This window comes from Thunnus thynnus, chromosome 12, assembly GCF_963924715.1.
Source record: "Thunnus thynnus chromosome 12, fThuThy2.1, whole genome shotgun sequence".
In the NCBI taxonomy this organism is placed as follows: Eukaryota; Metazoa; Chordata; class Actinopteri; order Scombriformes; family Scombridae; genus Thunnus; species Thunnus thynnus.
Window position 1 is genome coordinate 13134304 of NC_089528.1, and position 19848 is coordinate 13154151.

At 40.4% G+C, this 19848-nt stretch overlaps 1 protein-coding gene across 1 annotated transcript; it reads left to right on the forward strand.

The window, feature by feature from the left end:
• The first annotated feature begins 2703 nt into the window (after positions 1-2703).
• LOC137194049 (nuclear receptor ROR-beta-like) lies at positions 2704-18691 on the forward strand. Its single transcript, XM_067605572.1, has 10 exons — positions 2704-3154; positions 9716-9801; positions 9912-10053; positions 10678-11205; positions 12225-12346; positions 13025-13157; positions 13708-13815; positions 15051-15161; positions 15875-15987; positions 16081-18691. Exons 1-10 carry the CDS (start codon positions 3148-3150, stop codon positions 16240-16242), a joined length of 1512 nt encoding a protein of 503 aa, XP_067461673.1. The 5' UTR covers positions 2704-3147; the 3' UTR covers positions 16243-18691.
• The last annotated feature ends 1157 nt before the right edge of the window (positions 18692-19848 follow it).

The following is a 19848-nucleotide window of genomic DNA, read 5'->3' on the forward strand; positions in this document are numbered from 1 at the left end:
GTAACAGCAACAAGTTACATCTTATCTTCTATCTGAGTTGCATTTGCTCCATCAGAGAAAGGTTATAAAAAGTGAAGATGCTATTTTGCTGTGTGTTTTATCTCAGACAGCCTAAAATAATCCTGGCATGTATGAACTGGAAAGATAACATAAAGTACAATGCTGCTCTGCAGAGAGATCCTTTCTGTCCATCACTGGCTCCGCAGGGATGCCACTTTCAATGCCTCTGTTGCTTTGGTAACGTTTTGTCTGTACTTGAGAAGGCAAAACGGACATGGGGTTGCTTCATCATCTTATGTGCATGCTCCAGGTCTGCTTGTTGTCAGACCATCTATGATGTAAATATCCGTTTATTTATGTATTGTTTCTGCCAGCCTCCCCCATCTGCTCCCTCATCCTGTTATGCTGCTGCTGGCAACCTTCCAAAATCCTTTAGCTTCTCCAGCTCAAAGCTCTTTTTTCCCTCCTTGCCTCTTCTTTCACCTCTTTTTTTTTTATCGTCGGGCAACAAAATGTCTGCTATGTACGAGCCATGCTGAAACCCTCCTCCCACTCCCTCGCTCTCGCCTTCCTCTGCTGTCTAAGCGAGCCGCTCAGCGGTTACGTAAGAGCTAAGGTCAAAGTGTCACTGCCGTTGTCAAGGGAGACATAGAACAGAGGGGCTTTAGAGGAGATGTACATGGGGCGAGACAAAGGGAAAAACAGCAGACGCAAACGGTTGAGAGGAAAAACTGTGCAGAGAAAGCTTAAATTTCTTTTTTTATTCTACTTATTTTTATTTAGTATCATACTTTTTATCTATCTATCTATCTATCTATCCGTCTTAAAAAGTCAGGATTTGAGTGAAAACATTAAGCACTTTCAAGCACTGTATATTCATCAGGACTAAGAAAAAGGAGACAAGGAAGTGTACAAACAAACAGATAACAAGTTACGTATGAAAAACAAGGACGAGGCAGAAGGAAAGGGTTTGGAGGGAGAAAAACAAAAGAATGCGAGTGCCTGTGCCTGAGCGCGTGCGTGTGAATGTGTGCGTGAGCGAAACAGAAAAAGAATCTGTGACTGTAGGTGCTCTGTGCTCGGCTGCTCCACTAACCTAGTTCGAGTAATCTCTGCCTTCATGCTTTTTCATAACACTGCTGCCAGAACATTGCATCATAAGGCCACCCGCTACAGCCCCCCCCCCCCCCCCCCCCCTTTACCACCACCACCACACCCCTTCGCACTCACCCACCTCCTCATCAGCACCCACAGTCACACACTGTCCCAAGTACACATTTACATCAGAATCATTTTTATTCATAGATTCAAGGAAGATGATTTACTTGGCTGATGGGAGATGATTCATAGGAGCAGAAAATAACACATTTGGTACATTTGTGGATGACATACAGTACTGCCATACAATTAAGTTTAATAACTAGGGTGGTAGATGTTACAATATTCCTGTAATATTTAAGTATAATATGTTCCTGCATGTCCAGAACAGAAAAGTGAACACGAAACAGGAACCAGACTGCTGTGAATCAAACTTTGCGAGGTCACCGGGTGTAATCTCTGGAGCTGCTCCACAGAGAATAAACTGAAAGATTGTGAGCAATCATTGGGAAAGCAGCCAGGCACATTTTGTAGCGTAGCCTTCCTATCGCATAGGAACACTGCTGAGGAACAAAGGTCATTTGTGTACAATAAAGCTCAAATTAATATTTTACAGGTCCACAAAATGAGTCTCTCAGTCATGGCAGCAACTCTTGGTTTTAAATCTGTTGCACATTCACATTTTAAAATCAAAATGTTCTCATTTCTTGCTGTTCGTGATCTTATATAAGACATGGACTATTGCAGGTGGTAGATAAATATACAGTCTCAATGGAAAAATGGTGTCCAGTTAATGTTTTGAATGTTGAGGGAGGGGTGTGTTGCTTTCTACCACAGCTGCAACTAACAATTATGTTCTTTATTGTTTAATCTACCAATTACATTCTCAATTAATCGCTAAATCTTTTGTTCCATAAAATGTCGGAAAATAGTGACAAATCCTTTCTCAATCCAATTTCTCAATTCTGAGGTTGATATGTTTACTTCCTGTTTAGTCTGACCAACAGTAACAGTATTATTGAAGACTACAAAAAACAGCACTGGAGAGGCTGGAATCAGGGAATTTTGGATATTTTTGCTTAGAAAAAGCTGATTAATCTATTATCAAACTAAGTGATTAATCGACTAATAGTTTCAGCTCTAGATTCTGCTACTGTTTAAAATTCCTGTGAGACAGTGAGACTTTTATGCTTTCAATTTTGGAAGTTCTTCAGGCCAAATGTTACATAAACCAGGTCAACTCAATATTCAGTAAACAAGGTGTCAGCTCTCTGGTAAACAAAGAACCTGTTTGATCTTGTTGCTTGTTTTTAATTTTAACAACACCTTATACTGGCACGAATCTTCGTGACATAGATTTCCTTGATGCATTGTGGTGTGAATTATATAAAATCAAGGAAGTGGGGGAAACAGCATACCTTAATGACTGTTTGAAAATAGAAATGGTTGTGGCTTTAATTACCTTCCCATCACCTCCTGACAGTAATAATCTTTACTTCATTACATCACTGAGTAACAACTGGGCTTCTCTACAATCAAGTCATTTTGCCCAGCCACCTTAAACTCGCTCCCGTCTGCGCGCCCCCGCGGGTGCTGAGAGAGGAGCTGTCGGCAGTGAGATCATGTGAGAGTCCACGCTTAGAGAAAGTAGGTTAGCAGGGTAGACTGAGAGGAAAGCAGGCGGAGAGTCACAGCGCGGAGTCTAAGCACCGCTGGACCACCGTGGGACTATTCTGTCAAAAAAAAAGTTCTGCCAAAATCTTTTCGCCAGTGCGCCGAGACGGTTACGATGCAATCCAAAGCGACTTTCTCCACTCTTTTATTTTGCTCGGACTTGACCGAGCGTTAAAGGAGTTTCGGGTAGTTTTCTTCTCTGTTTTTTTTTTCCTGGTCGTGCTTTACGAGAGCTGTCTGCAGCCGGGACGAAGTTAATATTTACAGAGCCAGTGCACTCTGGATCCAGCGCTTTATTCTCCTTATCCTGGCAGCTACAGTAACCACATGTAGTCGAGTTTTCGTCGTCCAGCCCAGAAAAACAAAACATCAAAAATGAGAGGTAAGTCGATTTTTATGTCACAGTGAATCTGCGCGTGTTTAGTTGAACTTGGTAAAGATCGCAGTGTGTTTTTATCGGGGCTGGAATGGCCACATGTGTGCGCACAGGGACTCTTGAGTGCGCCTGTTTTCCTCCCAGTGCGCATTAATCCCTCATGACTGGATTATAGCTGCACAGAGCCCCGAGGAGGCACTGAAGTTCAGTGTGCAGTGATGAAGAGCTGTAGGCGTGTTGTTCAATCATGAGAATTAACCCAACTGGATTAATTCTGTTATTTACCCAGGATGAATGTCAGTCAAAGACTTCACTTGTACACATGCGTAATTTTGCTTTATTATTAATGGCCGTGACAAATCTGCCTTTAATTGAAGAAATGTAAAGTCGTATCTCACCTGGGGGTCCTTCTGTAAATTTGCCTGGGGATCCATGTTAGAGTTATGCAATAAGTAGAGGGAGGGGCATGAGAGGGGGTTGTTGTTAACCAAAACTAGAATTATGTAATCAAGATGTTATTCGATCTTATCAGATGAATTAAACACTTAAATAGTGAACGATTTACACCCATTCACTTAAAAGAATAATGAATTTAGCTGTTTTGTTCTGATATTCAGTGGTACACATGTATCTGATTAAAATCATTTGATGTTTATTTTTTTTAATCTAAATCATCCCTGAAGATGTTTGCAAACTTTTTGTTAGTGCCGATGAATTTGTAGGATGAATCTGAGCATCGTTGGTGCCGTTGAGATGTTGTTGTGATGTGATGGCTGTGCCAGCATGGCTGACTGTGTGAGTGTACAGAGGGAGAAAGGGGCCTGGCTGTTCCACTGACCTAGTTATGTCACCCAGCATTATACAGCATTGACAGTGGAGGGAGGGGGAGCGTCTCTGGGAAGCGCCGTGCCGCCGGACGTGCAGCGCCATGTGCGGTTACAGGCGAGCAGTGACTGTCGTCCTTCAACGTGTCGTTTCCTGACACAGGCTGAGCTTGAACTTGGGCAGTGGGGCAGCAGATACCTGTTATTTAACAAAAGAAGGGTGTTTTATACAGCCTGTGCAAAACACAGTTTGATATTTTTATCCATATCCAAAAGAAAAACATTAAAATACACCCTAAATCATTTATTTCTTATACTGGAAAGACATTATTGCTGTGCATGTATTACATCCACAACCTACTGTAAACTCTTAAAACTGAAACTCATCTTTATGCAGCAATTTTTGGATGCAAACAACAGATAACAATTTCAATCAGCCTTGTGTTAATGTTTATCAATCTGTGCACTTGTGTTGCATTTCTGAGTTCTTGCTCTGAGAGAGGACAGCTGCAGTGAGTTTTGTTTTTCTGGCCGAGGAGGAAAGAGATTAATTTTTGCACTGAAGGAGGGGAGAAGGGGGGGGCGGAGGGGGGCCCCTAGTGGAGGGAGGTTCCCTCCCTGGCAGGATATCCAAATGTAAACAAACCGCAGCCCTTTCTTAGCTCACTGCACCGAAAATGTAGGTTAGTCACTCAGCCGGCCGTTTCCTCACTAGAAAAGCATGTCAGCATTTTTATCCCAGTTTGAACATGCAGTTATAATCCTTTTAGTCCAAATTGTCGAGTCATTTCAACATCTTTGGCATGCTGACAGACATTTTGAGGCTTGGTGTGTTGTCTGGACCTCTGACACTTTGTCTGGTTACCGTATTACGGAGTGCACTTCCACATAATGTTTGTATTTATGCACACAGACACAATGAAAGATCATAAGACTCGTGTCTCACACTGACACCCGGCAGGAGAGGCCTATGAAATTCTTAGTTCTTTTTTAAATCCCCCCCTTTGTGGGCCTCAGCTAGGCCTCCTCTGGTATTTGCATCTTTTAAAATAGAGCTCATTGATTTGAATGCTCAACCTGCTAGACAGCCAGATTATATACTGCATATATGCATTTTTTATGTGTTGAGTAAAGTTAACAGCATTGTACTGTTTAAACCAGTATCATCTGTAGAGAATATAGAATTTAAAAAATTTGTTAGAGCTGTACAACAGGGTATGAGGTTGAGTGCAACAAGGCATCAAGTGCAATGAGGAAGACATCTGCCTTCATAAATTCAACTAGGAGGTGTGAGGACAAACAGGGTGTTCTTACATATCTAACAATAAAGCTTCCTTCTTAGGGTTCATCTCTGCAGGCCTTGAGGCTTAGCAAACCCTTATTTTACTGAAACAAAATCATTTGCGAAATATTCCCATACTGGCTATACCGCTAACGTGATTTCAAAAACGGGAAGAGGCAGCAAGGATAACCACAGTGGGCTCTTGTGATACAAGCCTGTGCTGCACTTTCAGCCGACAGTGAGGCATGACACAACAAGTGCTTCAGCATTGCTAAAATGTATAGAACTGAAGCACAAGGCCCCTCCACCCCCAACCTACTAATGAGTGTATCCTCTCATGTCTGTCAGGTGATAAAATAATTAAAAGAACACCAGCCCCCACAGAGGCCCCTGTCACTCTGTTGCTCAGGGGCATTTAACAGTCTGCATGGTATTGTGATTTGCATAACAAGCTAAAAACAACCTGTACTTGCATCAAATCAAGTTGTAAGATCGCAAAATGTAGAAGTGATCGGTGTGCGAAGCATGCGTGTGACCGTGCATGTATGACAGTGAACATGTGGAAGGTCAAAATTCATCCTTTCACTCCTTTGTTACGCTAGCGACACACTGACATACTGACTGTTTGACACACTGGCCGGGGGGCTCGTGTTGGAGAATTATCGGCTGTTTGTTCCACATTAGATACCAAGAAGTATAAAGCACAAAGTCAATGATTTTCTCCGCCCATCCCTTCCACCTACCCCACCCTTACAGAATTAGCCTTTTGTGGAGATAACAAGGTTACACATTTAGCTGGCTGATAAACACAGTGGGGCCTGCATGTTTGTAGTGGAACTGTTGAAGTGTCTGTTCGTTTTGTGAAAAAGGCTTGGGTGTGTCGCAAAAAGTAGCTGCTCAAACATACTGGCCATTAGTCAAACACCATTCTTTGTTTGCCGTGAGCACAATTTCACCTCAGTTAATGCAATTTACTCTTAAGATTTTGTAACTTAGGTTAATATGCAAGTGGGTGAGAAATGCAACCTGTATGCATAATGTTGGCAAAAAGCAGGATTTGTATTTATGTGCTTGCAATGCCAACTCTCAGATCCCTAAGACTAGTGTTTCGGTCTAGGTCAATGGTGATAGTCAGGGTTTAAGGTAAATGTTGCTTCCGTGTCTCCATCAACATTGTTAGACAGGTGAGCGTGTCTCTATTGGAATTATTTAAGAAATCCCTGTCAAGTTACTTGTTTTAACTGCAATTTTTCATTTACCAGCTCATGGACAACACAATGCCATTAAAATAAGGGATTTTTTTTTTCAGATAAATCTTTTACTGTCTCTGGGTTGTGCCTGTATATCTGTAGAAAGCTGGAGAAGAGGAGTAAGAAAACATGCATGTGTGGTTGTAGCAACAAGGGTGGGTGGCTGGGCATCTGTGTAATTCTGGCTCTCAGCACCGGACGAGAATAGAACGGGTTGAAGCAGAAGTTCAATGTCAAAGACCGAGGAGAGGGGTGGGAGCTGAATAGCTGACATTCATACTCTGTCTGCTTTGAATGGACTGTAGCCAGGTACAGTATGGCCCACTGCAGCCAGATCCAATGTGGTTCCTCAATAATAAAACAGGAGAGTGTTTGTTGGATTATTACATAGAAATTGGTCCACACATATAAAGACTTACGGGAAATCAGTGAGGATGTGTGTTGGATCTGAACTGGTAATTGCAGTTTTTCTAGGCTTATTATCGTTGCCTCTCTTGGTTAATTTTACTGTTATGTAACATGGCCAATTTTCTGATGCAAGCAACGAGCCTTCAGGGAGATGTTTTCTGTCTGAGCATTGTTCAACTCCACCTTAAAACTGGTCTGCGGAGAGCCGGGATCGCGCTTTCCTCCCTCCTCCCTCTCCCCCTGCAGTGGGAAAGTGTGTCAGTAGGACAGAATGTCCACATGGGCTGACAGGCTACAGCGCCCGAGTGACGGATGACTCAGCCAATACCAAACAGGCTGAGAGCGCCGCTCAACCAGTGGGAACGAGAATGTCTGAGGAGGGCGGGGTGTCAGTGTTGCTAGAGTGAGCCTCACTGAATGAGTGTTGTGAGGAATGCTCACAGACGAGAGTTATATAATCGTGAGATGAGGGAGGGGTGGAGGGGAACCTGAGAGAAAGAGAGGAAGGGAGGGAGAGGAGGGAGATATTTTTCCATTGCATGCCTGCAGCTGCCCTGATCAGTTGGAGTATTTTAGTCAACAGTTTTAGAGCCGAGGCAGACGACGGTTTCATTAAAGGGGAAAAGAACTGGAAAGTTTTTTTTTCCAATACGTATAAGAGCACAGCAATCCCCACCTCAGTCACACACACTTAAGTGCTTTTCCTTACATTTTCCTCATAAATGGTACAAATAATGATTTTGTAAATCAGTCTAATGATTTTTTAAATCAATCTTAAGATTGTACAGACAGCCAGTCTGAGCACAACAACTATCTTATGATATAGTTGTTGTTGTTGTTTTCTCCTCAGTCAAGAAAGAAGGAGTCTTTGTGAGTGTCATGTGATTCCCTATCTGCTTGTGTACTCTGTTCCCTCATGGGGGCCACATGCAGGGTGCAGAAAAACACTGTTCACAGCAAGTTATCTTCTCTCGTACTGTATGTATAAACTGTGGGACAGTTTGTTTTTGGGGATGTAACCTCCCCTCGCAACCTCCAAGAAGATGCTTCATTGTTACATCTTCTAGCTCACTTGCTGAACTCATTACAAGATATGTTTTTCTCTTGGATTAATTCGCTCTGGTGCAAAGTACAGGATTTGTTTCAAACATTGATCTGTCTAAGTTTCTTCAGTCAGTTAATCATTTGCCTAATAACTGTAATAAAACATTATTTACACAGTGCTTTGCAATTCATCATGTGTTTTATGACGCAGCATTAAACATAGCAAAGTTCAGAGGTTATAAAACATCATAAAAGAGACAGGAAAGGAGGATAAAAACACACCCACTGATAATAAGAAATAAGAGGAAAAGCTTTTGTTAAAGGAATGTAGGTGAATGTAAGTCCTGATTTTTGCTAGCAAAGACATGATCACCCCTGCTAATGATGCATGTTTTATTAAAGCTGGAAGGCCTAACCTGAGGATCTCAGACTGCACTCAGACTCAAAAGAGACTCGCATAAATAGTAACTAGGTGTCTAAAACTTAAAAGCTTAAACTATTGTCAGTAAAATCTTAAATTCAGATCTGAAACTCCCAGTGAAGGGAGGAAAGGTTAGGTGCAATATAATAACTCAATAAAACACAATTTGTTAAAAGCCTCACGGCTGTATTTTGTATCAGCTGGAAGTGGCAGATTGCCTTCTAATAGAGCTCCAAGTACACAGAGTAACAGCAGTCTAACTGTGACAAGATAAAAGCATGGACGACCTTTTCAAGGTCTGTGGAAGATACAAAGGACCTAATTTTGGCAAAGACCGCAGAAAAACATGATAGCGCAACATAAATGAGAAGAAAAGAGGAATTAAAAGAGAGCCAAAAATCATGACTGAAATATGACTTGGCTTATATTATTGTGGTGGAGAACACCACTATACAAGCCAGACATACTGCCAAGATTTAATTGCAATGAGAAGATAGAACTTTGGAGGCCAAAATAAAAGAAAGAGGTTCTTTATTATCCAGCACTTAAAATCTGAGAGCGACACAGTGGAATTTGTCTGTGTTGTCTGGTTAAAGTAGGATGAACTGTGAAGCCGAGTGTTATCAGCATAGCAATGGAAATATATATTGATTTTATGAACAACATGCCCTGAGGATGCAAAAAATAGAGTGTTAAGGGATGCAAACCTTACCCCCAGGGAATGACAGAGGGGATGCGTTAAAGTCAAAGTCCCAACGTAATGGAAAAAAATATTAACTAGTGCAGTAGGAGCTAAACTTAAGTCAAAAGTCCCCAATGCCAACCTAAATAGAAATAAAAATAACATGATCAACTGTGTCAAAAGGAGGGCTCAGATCAAGGAGGATTAAAAGTAGTGGATCATTATATATTTTGATAAAACAGACCGACTTGAGTCTCTCAAAAATCAATCTTTTACAAAGTCTTGGATAAATCTTGGATTAAAACTGCTGCATATAACATATTGTAAAGCAGGGACTGTATGCTAAAATGGGCTCCAGTGTTTGTTATGTCTGAGTAAATGTGTCATCTTACTTAATGTTATGTTGTTTTATATATAAACTGGTTTTGGCAACAATCCACAGTATGACTCAGTAGTGTAAAACAAGCCAAATATATATATATATATATATATATATATATATATATATATATATATATATATATATATTATTGCATCACTTCACTAAATAGAGTCTTGCTTTCTCTGTATTTTTTTGAGGGTTTTTTTAGGGTGTTGCAGTACATGAGGTAGGGGCTTTCTGACCTCTCTCATCACTGTTGTTTTTGGTCCTGCAGCTCAAATCGAGGTCATCCCCTGTAAGATCTGTGGGGACAAGTCCTCGGGAATCCACTATGGAGTCATCACCTGCGAAGGCTGCAAGGTAAGGAAGAAATGCAGAGTAAACCAGGCCACCAAACCAATCTTTAACCATCATGTTTCATCCTAAATGTACGTGTTATTTACAGTATTTGTATGTGTGTGTCCGTCTAGGGTTTTTTCCGTCGCAGCCAGCAGAACAATGCCATGTACTCTTGTTCCCGCCAGAGGAACTGCCTGATCGACCGAACTAACCGTAACCGCTGCCAGCACTGCCGCCTGCAGAAGTGTCTGGCTTTGGGCATGAGCAGAGATGGTAAACACAACCGAGAACACACTGTCCCTTCACATACTTCCTATAACCATCACAATCTGTGGTCTACTTAAAATTTACAACGGACTTTCATTTACACATAGGAAGTTTAGCAGATGTGTTTCTGTGTGTGTGTTCCTTTAATTTAAAGCTGATACTGGGAGAATTTGAAGCCCTCAGAGTTAATGTTTCACATCAGCTGTCGTAAGAGCCACTTGTACCCTCTTCTCTAGGCTACAGATAGAAAACAAATACAGTACATAGACTGAAGGGGTCATGAACTGTCATCAGGCAAACTGGATATAGGGACAAGAACATACAGTCCTTGTGGATAAGGTGGCAGAAGGAATCTATGTGAGCCAAAAATATCTTACAATTAGTCTGAGGTAACAGCTTCAGAAAACAGATGTGACATTGAAGTTTAGTCACATTAAATTTTAGGTTTCTCTCTTTTAAGTAAGAAATATAAACAAAATATTTAATTTATTGTTATCAAGGTAAATGTGATATATCATAATATACATTTAGCATGAATGAATGCAGCTATTCCCTAAGTATTTACTTGTAAGATATATCGGAAATATTGTCTGTGTGTCCACTATAATGAAATTTATTTTTTCTTCACAGCGGTGAAGTTCGGCCGTATGTCCAAGAAGCAGCGTGACAGCCTGTACGCTGAGGTGCAAAAGCACCAGAAGTCCCAGGAGTGTGTGACCTCTGGGGGCGGGGGCTCCACTACTCTGTCTTTACCCAGGGAGGATGGTGTCTGCAGCGGTAGCGGCGAGGATGGTGAAGAGGGCCTGAGCCGGTCCTACAGCAGCGGGGGCTCCAGCTCCACCCTCAGCGACCTCGATGACATTGCAGCGCTGCCCGACCTGTTTGACCTGCCACTGACCCCCGAGGAGGCCAGCGAGTACTGCAGCCTGGAGCTGCTTGGCGGTGGGGCGAGCACCGGAAACACCTCCAACTCATCGTCCTCTTCTTCCTCTTCCTCATCCTTGTCCAATCAGAATTCGCCGCAGCAGACTATTCTGGATGGGGCAGACAGCAATGGAATCCAGCTCCTGCATACACACTCTCACACACATCCGCTGCTGGGACACACACATGCATTGCTGGACCATCTACCTGATGACTGCTCAATAACAGACCTCGGTGAGTATTGACAATGTATATATAATTTATGCTTTTATTCACCCATTACATAAACAAACAGAGTGTCCTAGAATACCTTAATTCTGTAGTGGTCTGGGTGTTTCATACATTACCCTCTCTTAGGGTTATTTATAAGGTTCCCTGTTTTGTATATTGTCACATTTCAGCCTCTATGTTTACTGACATACTCCTGTTTTCAGGAAGTGTTGAGTTTCAATACCAGTAGTTCAACATCAAGATAAAATAGATTAAAGCAAAATAGATCACAATTAATACATCAATGACTGAGAACAGTATTTCTGGTTAAAAGATCAAAAGGCAACAAATTGGTGAATATGGCATGAAAATGTTGTACTATTGGATGCTATAGAAACCTAGTAGAGGTAGTATTCATTTAAAATTAGTTAAATAAATCAAAACAAAGATTCTACCAAGGTAAGCACAAGGACACATAAACAGGTTAGCAAAAGAATGGTACATACAGCTAAACAGAACAAGGGCAAGATTAAACAGGCAAAACAAGCAGTATGAAAAAATCATCTCTGCAAAAACAGGGAGCTGATGTGGCCATATTTATATGGAGATTTTTTCTCCAGAGACCTTGAGGCAGGATAGATTTGTATTTTATTTTACATCATTATGGTTGCTGGCAACAATAAACTGCAAGAAGGCTGTGAAAGAAGGCTCAGGGGACTTTTTAAAGGAAGTAATGAGTAAACATTGTGACTGGTGCATATAAAAAATGCAGGGGAGGCTAACAACTGGAAATCTAAGACAAGTAGATGAGCTATTAAGTAGATGAGCTCAGTCTTGTCAGGGGCGTTAGTGACAAACGTTAATAGCAGAGTGGTGCAAAGCATCTAGTAATTCAAGGTCACACTGCCATGATCTGTAAACAATACCACCATTACACTCTGCTACACCCCCCTCTGTATCTTCAAAGCCTGAATATGCAACCAACATAAATAACCTTAGTGAGGCGTTGCTGATCTATGTGTTTATATGCTTTTTTTTCACAGAGCACATCACTCAGAGTATTGTTAAATCTCACTTGGAGACGTGTCAGTACAGCGCTGAAGACATGAAGAGATTCACCTGGGTACAATACACACCCGAGGAAACACGCGCTTTTCAGAACAAGGTACATAATGCACATGTTAACTCCCATAGGTGTCAACTCTTCTGTCATCACACACAGAATAACAGCTCAGTATCAGCCTAAACTGGGCTGTCTGCTAAGAAAAAGCTAATTTAATTACCTAATGTTGCTGATACTTTTAGTAAGCAAGTGGAGGTTAAAGGACCAGTGTGTAGGATTTCGTGTCATCTAGCAGTGAGGTTGCAGATTCCAAACAAATGAATACTCCTCACCCTCTCCTTCCAAGTGTGTAGGAGAATCTACGGTGGCCACGAAACTCACAAAAAATGTGAAAGGCCCTCTCTAGAGTCAGTGTTTGGTTTGTCCATTCTGGGCTACTGTAGAAACATGGCAGGCTCTGTGGAAGGGGACCCGCTCCCCATGTAGATATAAAGGGCTCATTCTAAGCTAACGAAAACCCAACGGTTCTTATTTTAATGGGATTATACACTAATTAAAAATAATTATGACTATTATATACCATTTCTGCCAACTCCATTCTGCCAGATGCCACTAAATTCTATACATTGCACCTTTAAATTCCTGTTCAACAAGTGTAAAAATATATCATTATTACCTATTTAGTCAGTGCAAGTATCTTGATCTGATCTTAAAGAATGCTGGATTGATTGATGTAAATGGACTTGTGATTCTTACATCTCTTTTTTTGTGTCTTATCAGTCAGCTGAGTGGATGTGGCAGCAGTGTGCACACCACATTACCAATGCCATCCAGTATGTGGTGGAGTTTGCCAAACGCATTGCTGGCTTTATGGACCTATGCCAGAATGATCAGATTATATTGCTGAAAGCAGGTCAGTGTCTTAAAAATGTTCAAATCTTGAGTACTTTCAATTAATAAAGTTCATTCTTCCAATGTAAACAAGAGTGTAAAACTTGCTAACTTAGTTCCTTCTTGTTTTTTTGTCTCCAACCTTCTACCTCTGCCCTTTTACCATCCGTTTATTTGTTTGAATAAACAACACATACTTGGTTTGAACACTGGGGAAAAAAACATCATTTTGGAAACAAAATTTGCAATTACTTTCTTTATCTGTTCAACACATATATAAATATATATCTGTGACAACGCATATATTTGACAATGTGTTTACCTTCTGTAAATGTTTTGAACGTTAAAAAAAATCTTTGTGGATATCAATTGTTATCCTGTTGGTTTTTAAACGGTTCAAAAATGTCATATATGCTGTGCACCAATCTGGGTCAAAATTATTTAAATTTTGTTGTGTGTTTGTGTATGTTGGAGCATCTTGGACCTTCTCTGTCCCTCCCTCATCCTTCCTCCCCTTCCACCATCTCTCCATCTCTCCATATCTTTGCTTCTATCTATGGCAACCATTTCAGGCTGTCTGGAGGTCCTGCTGATACGTATGTGCCGAGCTTTTAACGTCAACAACAGCACCATTTTCTTCAATGGAAAATTTGCCTCAGCTCAGTTCTTCAAAGCACTTGGTAAGGATCAGATGGGAATGTGGTTGTGTAAGCTCTAAAACATTCAGATAATTGACAGGGCCACACATCAAAGCTTCTTATGTTTCTTGCGCACAAACTGTGCAATAATTACCATTGAGAAAATTGCGATGGCTACCACTTTTCTCAATCCATTATTGACAGCTTGGAGATACTTCTGCATTGACTAATTCGTTATTTTAACCGACCTGACTGTGGTAATCATTCTTAAGATGACTCCATAATGCAAGTCATTCAAGTTGAAGTCTTGTTAGCAGCAGTTCTATTCTGCGTTGAAGCTGGAGTGCGGGACTTTTGTCTCCCCCTTCTGGCAGTGAGAGTGATTTAAAAAACACGTGCTTAGGCTCCGCCATAGCCTACTCCGTCATTGCTGTAAAGCGCTGAATAAATTGTTTTGAGCGTCACACAATCTCTGCAAAATGACTCACATCACTATCAGAATTTGATCCGTTCAGTCCGATAACATTTGGAAAGTCTAGATGAGCCACATGATTAAATTATTTTGTACCCCGTCAAGTTAGCAGAGAGCTAACCGGAAGTTAGCTAGCTCAGCCGGTGGAAGTCTGCATTCATGCATTCATCCAGCCAGCATGGCTGACACCAGAAATAAAATCAAATTCTTCACAACGTTATGTCCCACCTGTCTATCCTGTTTCACTCAGGAATACGTCAAGATGTGGAAGTTAGATAATCTCAAATGCCGTTTCATCGGGACTTTAAAAACTCTGGTACTGCAGGTTTAACTGACTCTGAGGAGAAGTAGTTAAAAGTTTCCAGCCCCAAGTTGCCCTCCAGTTTCTGAAGCATTGTCCTGCCTCTTCAGTACCAAGAGCTATGTAACAATGCACCCTAATGGACAAAGTGAAAACAAAAGTCATTAAACACAGCAGCATGATAAACTAATTCTAGGAATAATTTGGCCAAGCTGTCTCATTTTAAATCAGTGTCAGTCAATGCAGCAGTATCTCTCTCTGAGCTGTTCTGAGTTGATCTAAAAACACTGAAACCTGTGGCTTCTGTGAGGTCAGGCAGACTAAAAAAGGCATTAAGAAAAAAAATGATATTATTTGATTAAAGAATTTTCACACTAAGCAGAGCCAGAATTAAGGCTGACATCAGTGTACTCCCTGGGTCAGACATCTAATTAAGCAAGGCTGTTAAAATCTTCAAGCAATATTTTTTGACAAGTTATTAAATGATTTTCTGTGTTTATGCAGGTTGTGATGACCTGGTCAGCGCAGTGTTTGACCTGGGTAAAGGGCTGTGCCGTCTACAGCTGTCTGATGAAGAGATGGCTCTGTTCAGCGCAGCCGTTCTGCTATCCCCTGGTGATTATTTTTTTTCCTCTTTCTAATTTTCACACACACACACACACACGCACACATAAATAAATTCAAGCATGTTAAAGAAGAAGTGCTCATCATACTGCCAAACTACCATGTAAAGTAGTCTAACCACTGCAGTTCTGTATATTGTAAAGAACATACAAACACATTTACAACATAGACATTTGACACATTATATATTTGGTCTTAGATATTTCACACATGTAGTTTCTCAATTTATTATTACTGATTATTTAGCTAATTAGTAAAAAGGTTGCATTATAAAACTGGTCAGTTTACCGTCTACATATCAGCTACATATTCCCATTTTTCAGTTTTAGAGTGGCAGGACATGATGTCATCTCTTATAGTGAGATACTGTTAGATTTGAGAGAGGGAATAAGACATTGTCCCACATAAAAATGAAAATAAGTAATAATGCACTGACGCTCATTTTTTTTCCGGTATATTATGAATGTACAGCAACAGCCTTAGTTGGTTTGGTATGACCTGTAGCTTAAGGTGGCTAATGTTAGCTAACTAAATATTGTGGAAACATTACTAAGTCAGTTCGCTGACTTTATGACTCTTCTCCGCTTGTGCTACTATTAGCTTAGCATTTTACCTAAATGCTAAGGCCATTGGCCAGTGGACATTGTTCAGCAAAAGTTATATAGTTTCCCTTTAAATAATGCTTAATATTGTATTTCCTGTAGATCGACCCTGGCTGACAGAAGGCCAGAAGGTTCAGAAGCTCCAGGAGAAAGTCTACCTGGCTCTGCAGCACAGTCTACATAAGAGCGGTGCTTCTGACGAGAAACTAGACAAGGTAAGGAAAGCAGCTATGATTGCCTCTTAAACACATACAAATGCATACATTTACATACAGAAATTTACCTTTGTATACCTTCTGTCCCCACAGATGGTGTCCAAGCTTCCTATAATGAAGTCAATCTGTAACCTCCACATTGACAAACTGGAGTTTTTCCGTTTGGTCCACCCAGAGACCGCCTACAGTTTCCCTCCACTCTACCGGGAAGTTTTTGGCAGCGAGATGTCTCTGCCCGACTCCACCGACAGCTAGACGGACAGATAAACAGACAGAGAGATGGAGAGAGTGTATTAAGAGGAAGGGAAGCAAAAGGAGAGACAGAGAAGGATAGAGATGTTGAAGCTCAACAACCAGCAGTTAAAGAGACAATCCAGGACTTTAAATACTCCGTCTCCCATGATTCCAAAGTAGTCCTCCACTTTCCCAGCAGGCAAAGCACCTTACACTACAGACCACACATGCTCATGGTCCTCTGCATATTGTAGCATTAATAACAAGCGGATGGGTATCGTAATAATAACACAGCAGCCCACCTAGCATGAGACAGCGCTAAGCTCTAACACCTGTCTAACATGTGATCCTGTGTGGATCACCCAGCCAGTTATGAATGTACCTCATCGATAAGCACCAGTGCACAAGCCAGAATCCAACAACAGTGAATGTACAACCCTGCTCTCTTGGACAGAGTTTTACACATAGTATTAGAATGAAGTTGTGTTGATCAGCAGGTCTCAATATTAATAGAGTTCTCAGTCAATATTGTATATCTCTCAATTGATGCATCTCAGTATGGTACGCATGCGTATTCATACATACAATATACGTGTACTGACCATCACTTAGGGACCAAGATCATGAGTCATTTTTTTGACATAAACAGAAACACACAGATATAATATGACTCATGGCTTCAGCTGACCTCCTTTTAATCAGCTGAGAACCAGTCTCACACGCATTTAGACAGTGTTCGGTGCTGCCTTATGAAGGCTCTTGTAATGCAATGAGAAACCTCAGTCCCACACACCCCTTTCCTTGTAAATGCCACTTAGAGACAGGACAAGATGAAATTATCTTTAATTTATATACACATTTATAAACAAATATTTTAAATAAGAATGTAAATAGATGACTATATAAGTATATGGAGAGAGAGAGTTAGAATGTGTGAGTTCAGTTCAGAGCGAAAGGGAGAGAAAAGTGGATAGTAAGATGTTGAGGGGGGGAGACAAAAAGGCGGATACGTCGGGAAAGCTGATATTTGGACTCAATCTTTTTCTGGACTATTTTCCTCTCTTGACAGTACTCTCAGGTTTCCATGGCAACAAACCCCTCTTGCCCTGACGGCAAACCCAGCGGGGTTTCGGGGTTGCGGTCATCATGCAAGCGATGGGGTGGACACTTGTTGCATATGCGACACAGCAGGGGAGGCAGTGTACCCAAACGAAGGTGAAAAAATGATTGCCTTTGTCTTGCATTTAAGCTGAGAGCTTTGATTCTGCGCTGTTGCTGACCCCATCCTCCCTGCCTAAAGAGACATGAGGACAAACAGGACACTAAGGAACAGAGAAAGCAAGGCAAAAGATGACTTCATGAACTGTATAATAAAAAGGGGATACACAGCGTCTCCCCACCTGTTTCTAACCAGCAGTCAGTACAGTAGGTGTAGTATAATTGTCAATCACTCATATTGTTTCAGTTGGTTAAAAGCCCTGACAACGATGGTCCATCATATGTATCATAAACCCTCCTTGCTGGTTGGAGCAGCTGTATTATTTTGTACATTTGCTGTTCCTCTTCCTTTAGTCCCAAACCCAACACTTGTTCAAATACCAAGCACTTATACTTTCCTCTTTTTCACTGGACACTAGTCAAAGGCCAGACAGAGCTATCAGCTGCCCCCCTGAGTAGGGCCTCAATGCCAGTAAGACTTAACAGTTTTCAATTTGTTCTTATTATTTTTGTTTTTTATTCCACATCTGTCACACAAGGTCACTCATACCTGTTTACATTTTTAAATGTACATAAAAAAACACACTTTCTAAAGGGTGCTTAAGCATTGAGATGATAATGTCTTACATGGGGTGCTGTGAAGTTCTCCAGCAGAGTGTGAGGACCTGCTGCCTGCCACTCAGGGAGCTAGCTGTGATCTCTTGTCCCTTTATTACCAGTGTCGTCTTTTGGCCTTGTACTCCTCACACCTTTGCACCTAAGATGAGACCCATAACCATACAGTAATCACTGTGGACGTAAGTTATATTTTTGTGAATGTTACTCACAAAGTGTCAAAGCCCTTCCCGTTTGTCCTAATATTGTAACATTAAATTTACGAGACATAGGAATTTTAAAAAAAAGAAATCAGTTAAAGTTTAAGATGAATTTCATTATTGGGGTTTAATGTTTCTTTTGCTGTGATTTTCATTTATTTGTCAGTCTTTTATCCACTTTTTTCTTTACATGTCTCCACTTTTGTCTTGTAAAGTCAGTAATCTATTTTTTTTTTTAATTGAAGAAAGATTAAGACAAGTACAAACAAAAAGAATAGTTTGTCTCCCTTCTCTTTTCCTGTATGACAAAATGTACAAGAGGTATATTACTAGTCCAAGAGTAACTGAGTCACACAGCTTGATATATATTGTTGTCCAATGGGATACATTATATGTGGTTTTAAGAATGTAATAAATGGTTTCTTTTTCTTTTGAAATGTTTCATTGTGTCTTATTTAACTTGAATTTGACTTTCATATTGATATGTATGAATAATGTGTCTGCATATTGTTGACTAGTCAGAGTCTTAAAGGATAGGTTCACAATTTCCATGTCTGTTTTAAAACAACAGTCAGGTGAAAGAGATTTTCTTCGCTGTAATCATTCCTCCTGTTCATGCTGGCTATTAAAAGATCCCCTTCAAATGTGCTTTCAATTTAAGTGATAGAGGACAAAATCCACAAATCTGAGTCATTTTTTGATGCAAAAACACATTTAAAAGTTGATCTGAAGCTTATATGAGGCTCCAGCAGTCTGAGTTACTCATATCAAGTGGATATCTGACACATTTCTTTTTAGCATAAAATTCTCTTTGTGTTTCCTCTGATAGTGTTTCCTTGTTGAGCTGTGGTGGAAGTATAGTAACAAAAAGAGGAACTTCATATTAGCTTCAGATAAACTTTTAAATACATTTTTACACAGAAGGAGGCTTGTGGATTTAATCGCCCATCACTTACATTGTAAGGGCATTACGAAGGAATTTTCTAATGGTCAGTATGAACAGGAGGAATGATTATGGCAAGAAAAACCTTTATTCAATGTCTCTAAAATCACTGATCTGATATCAATTTAATGTTGATCAAAGACAAGCATTCATGTTCCGTGCATACTTTATTCCTTTTTGCATTAACTTTCAGCTGCAAAAGTAATTTACAGTCATTTAATAGATTAGTCGATTGACAGAAAATAAACAATTTTGATCAAGGAATCATTAATCAGTCATTTATCAATCAAAAACTCCAACCATTCTCCGGTTGCAGTGTCTCAAGTATGAGGATTTGCCTCTTTTCTCCATTTTGTATCATAAACCCCAGTCAAAAAGTCCCATAGGAGAGATCTGTTTTTTTCTATTGGATAAAATAAAATCCCTCAGACTTTTTATCCCCTTTATAAGAAAAAATGTTTGGTTCATGTAGGAAATTCACAGTCTTATTGGAAATATGTTTTTTTTTCCTATTGGATCTTACATGTTAAACATCTTAGAAGATTTTTATTCATTTTTTCAAGAAATGCCAATAGGACTCTTATTCCTTATTTAAAATCTTACTTTAATCAAATCCACACTTGGGTGATCAGGATTAAAGATTTGAACGGA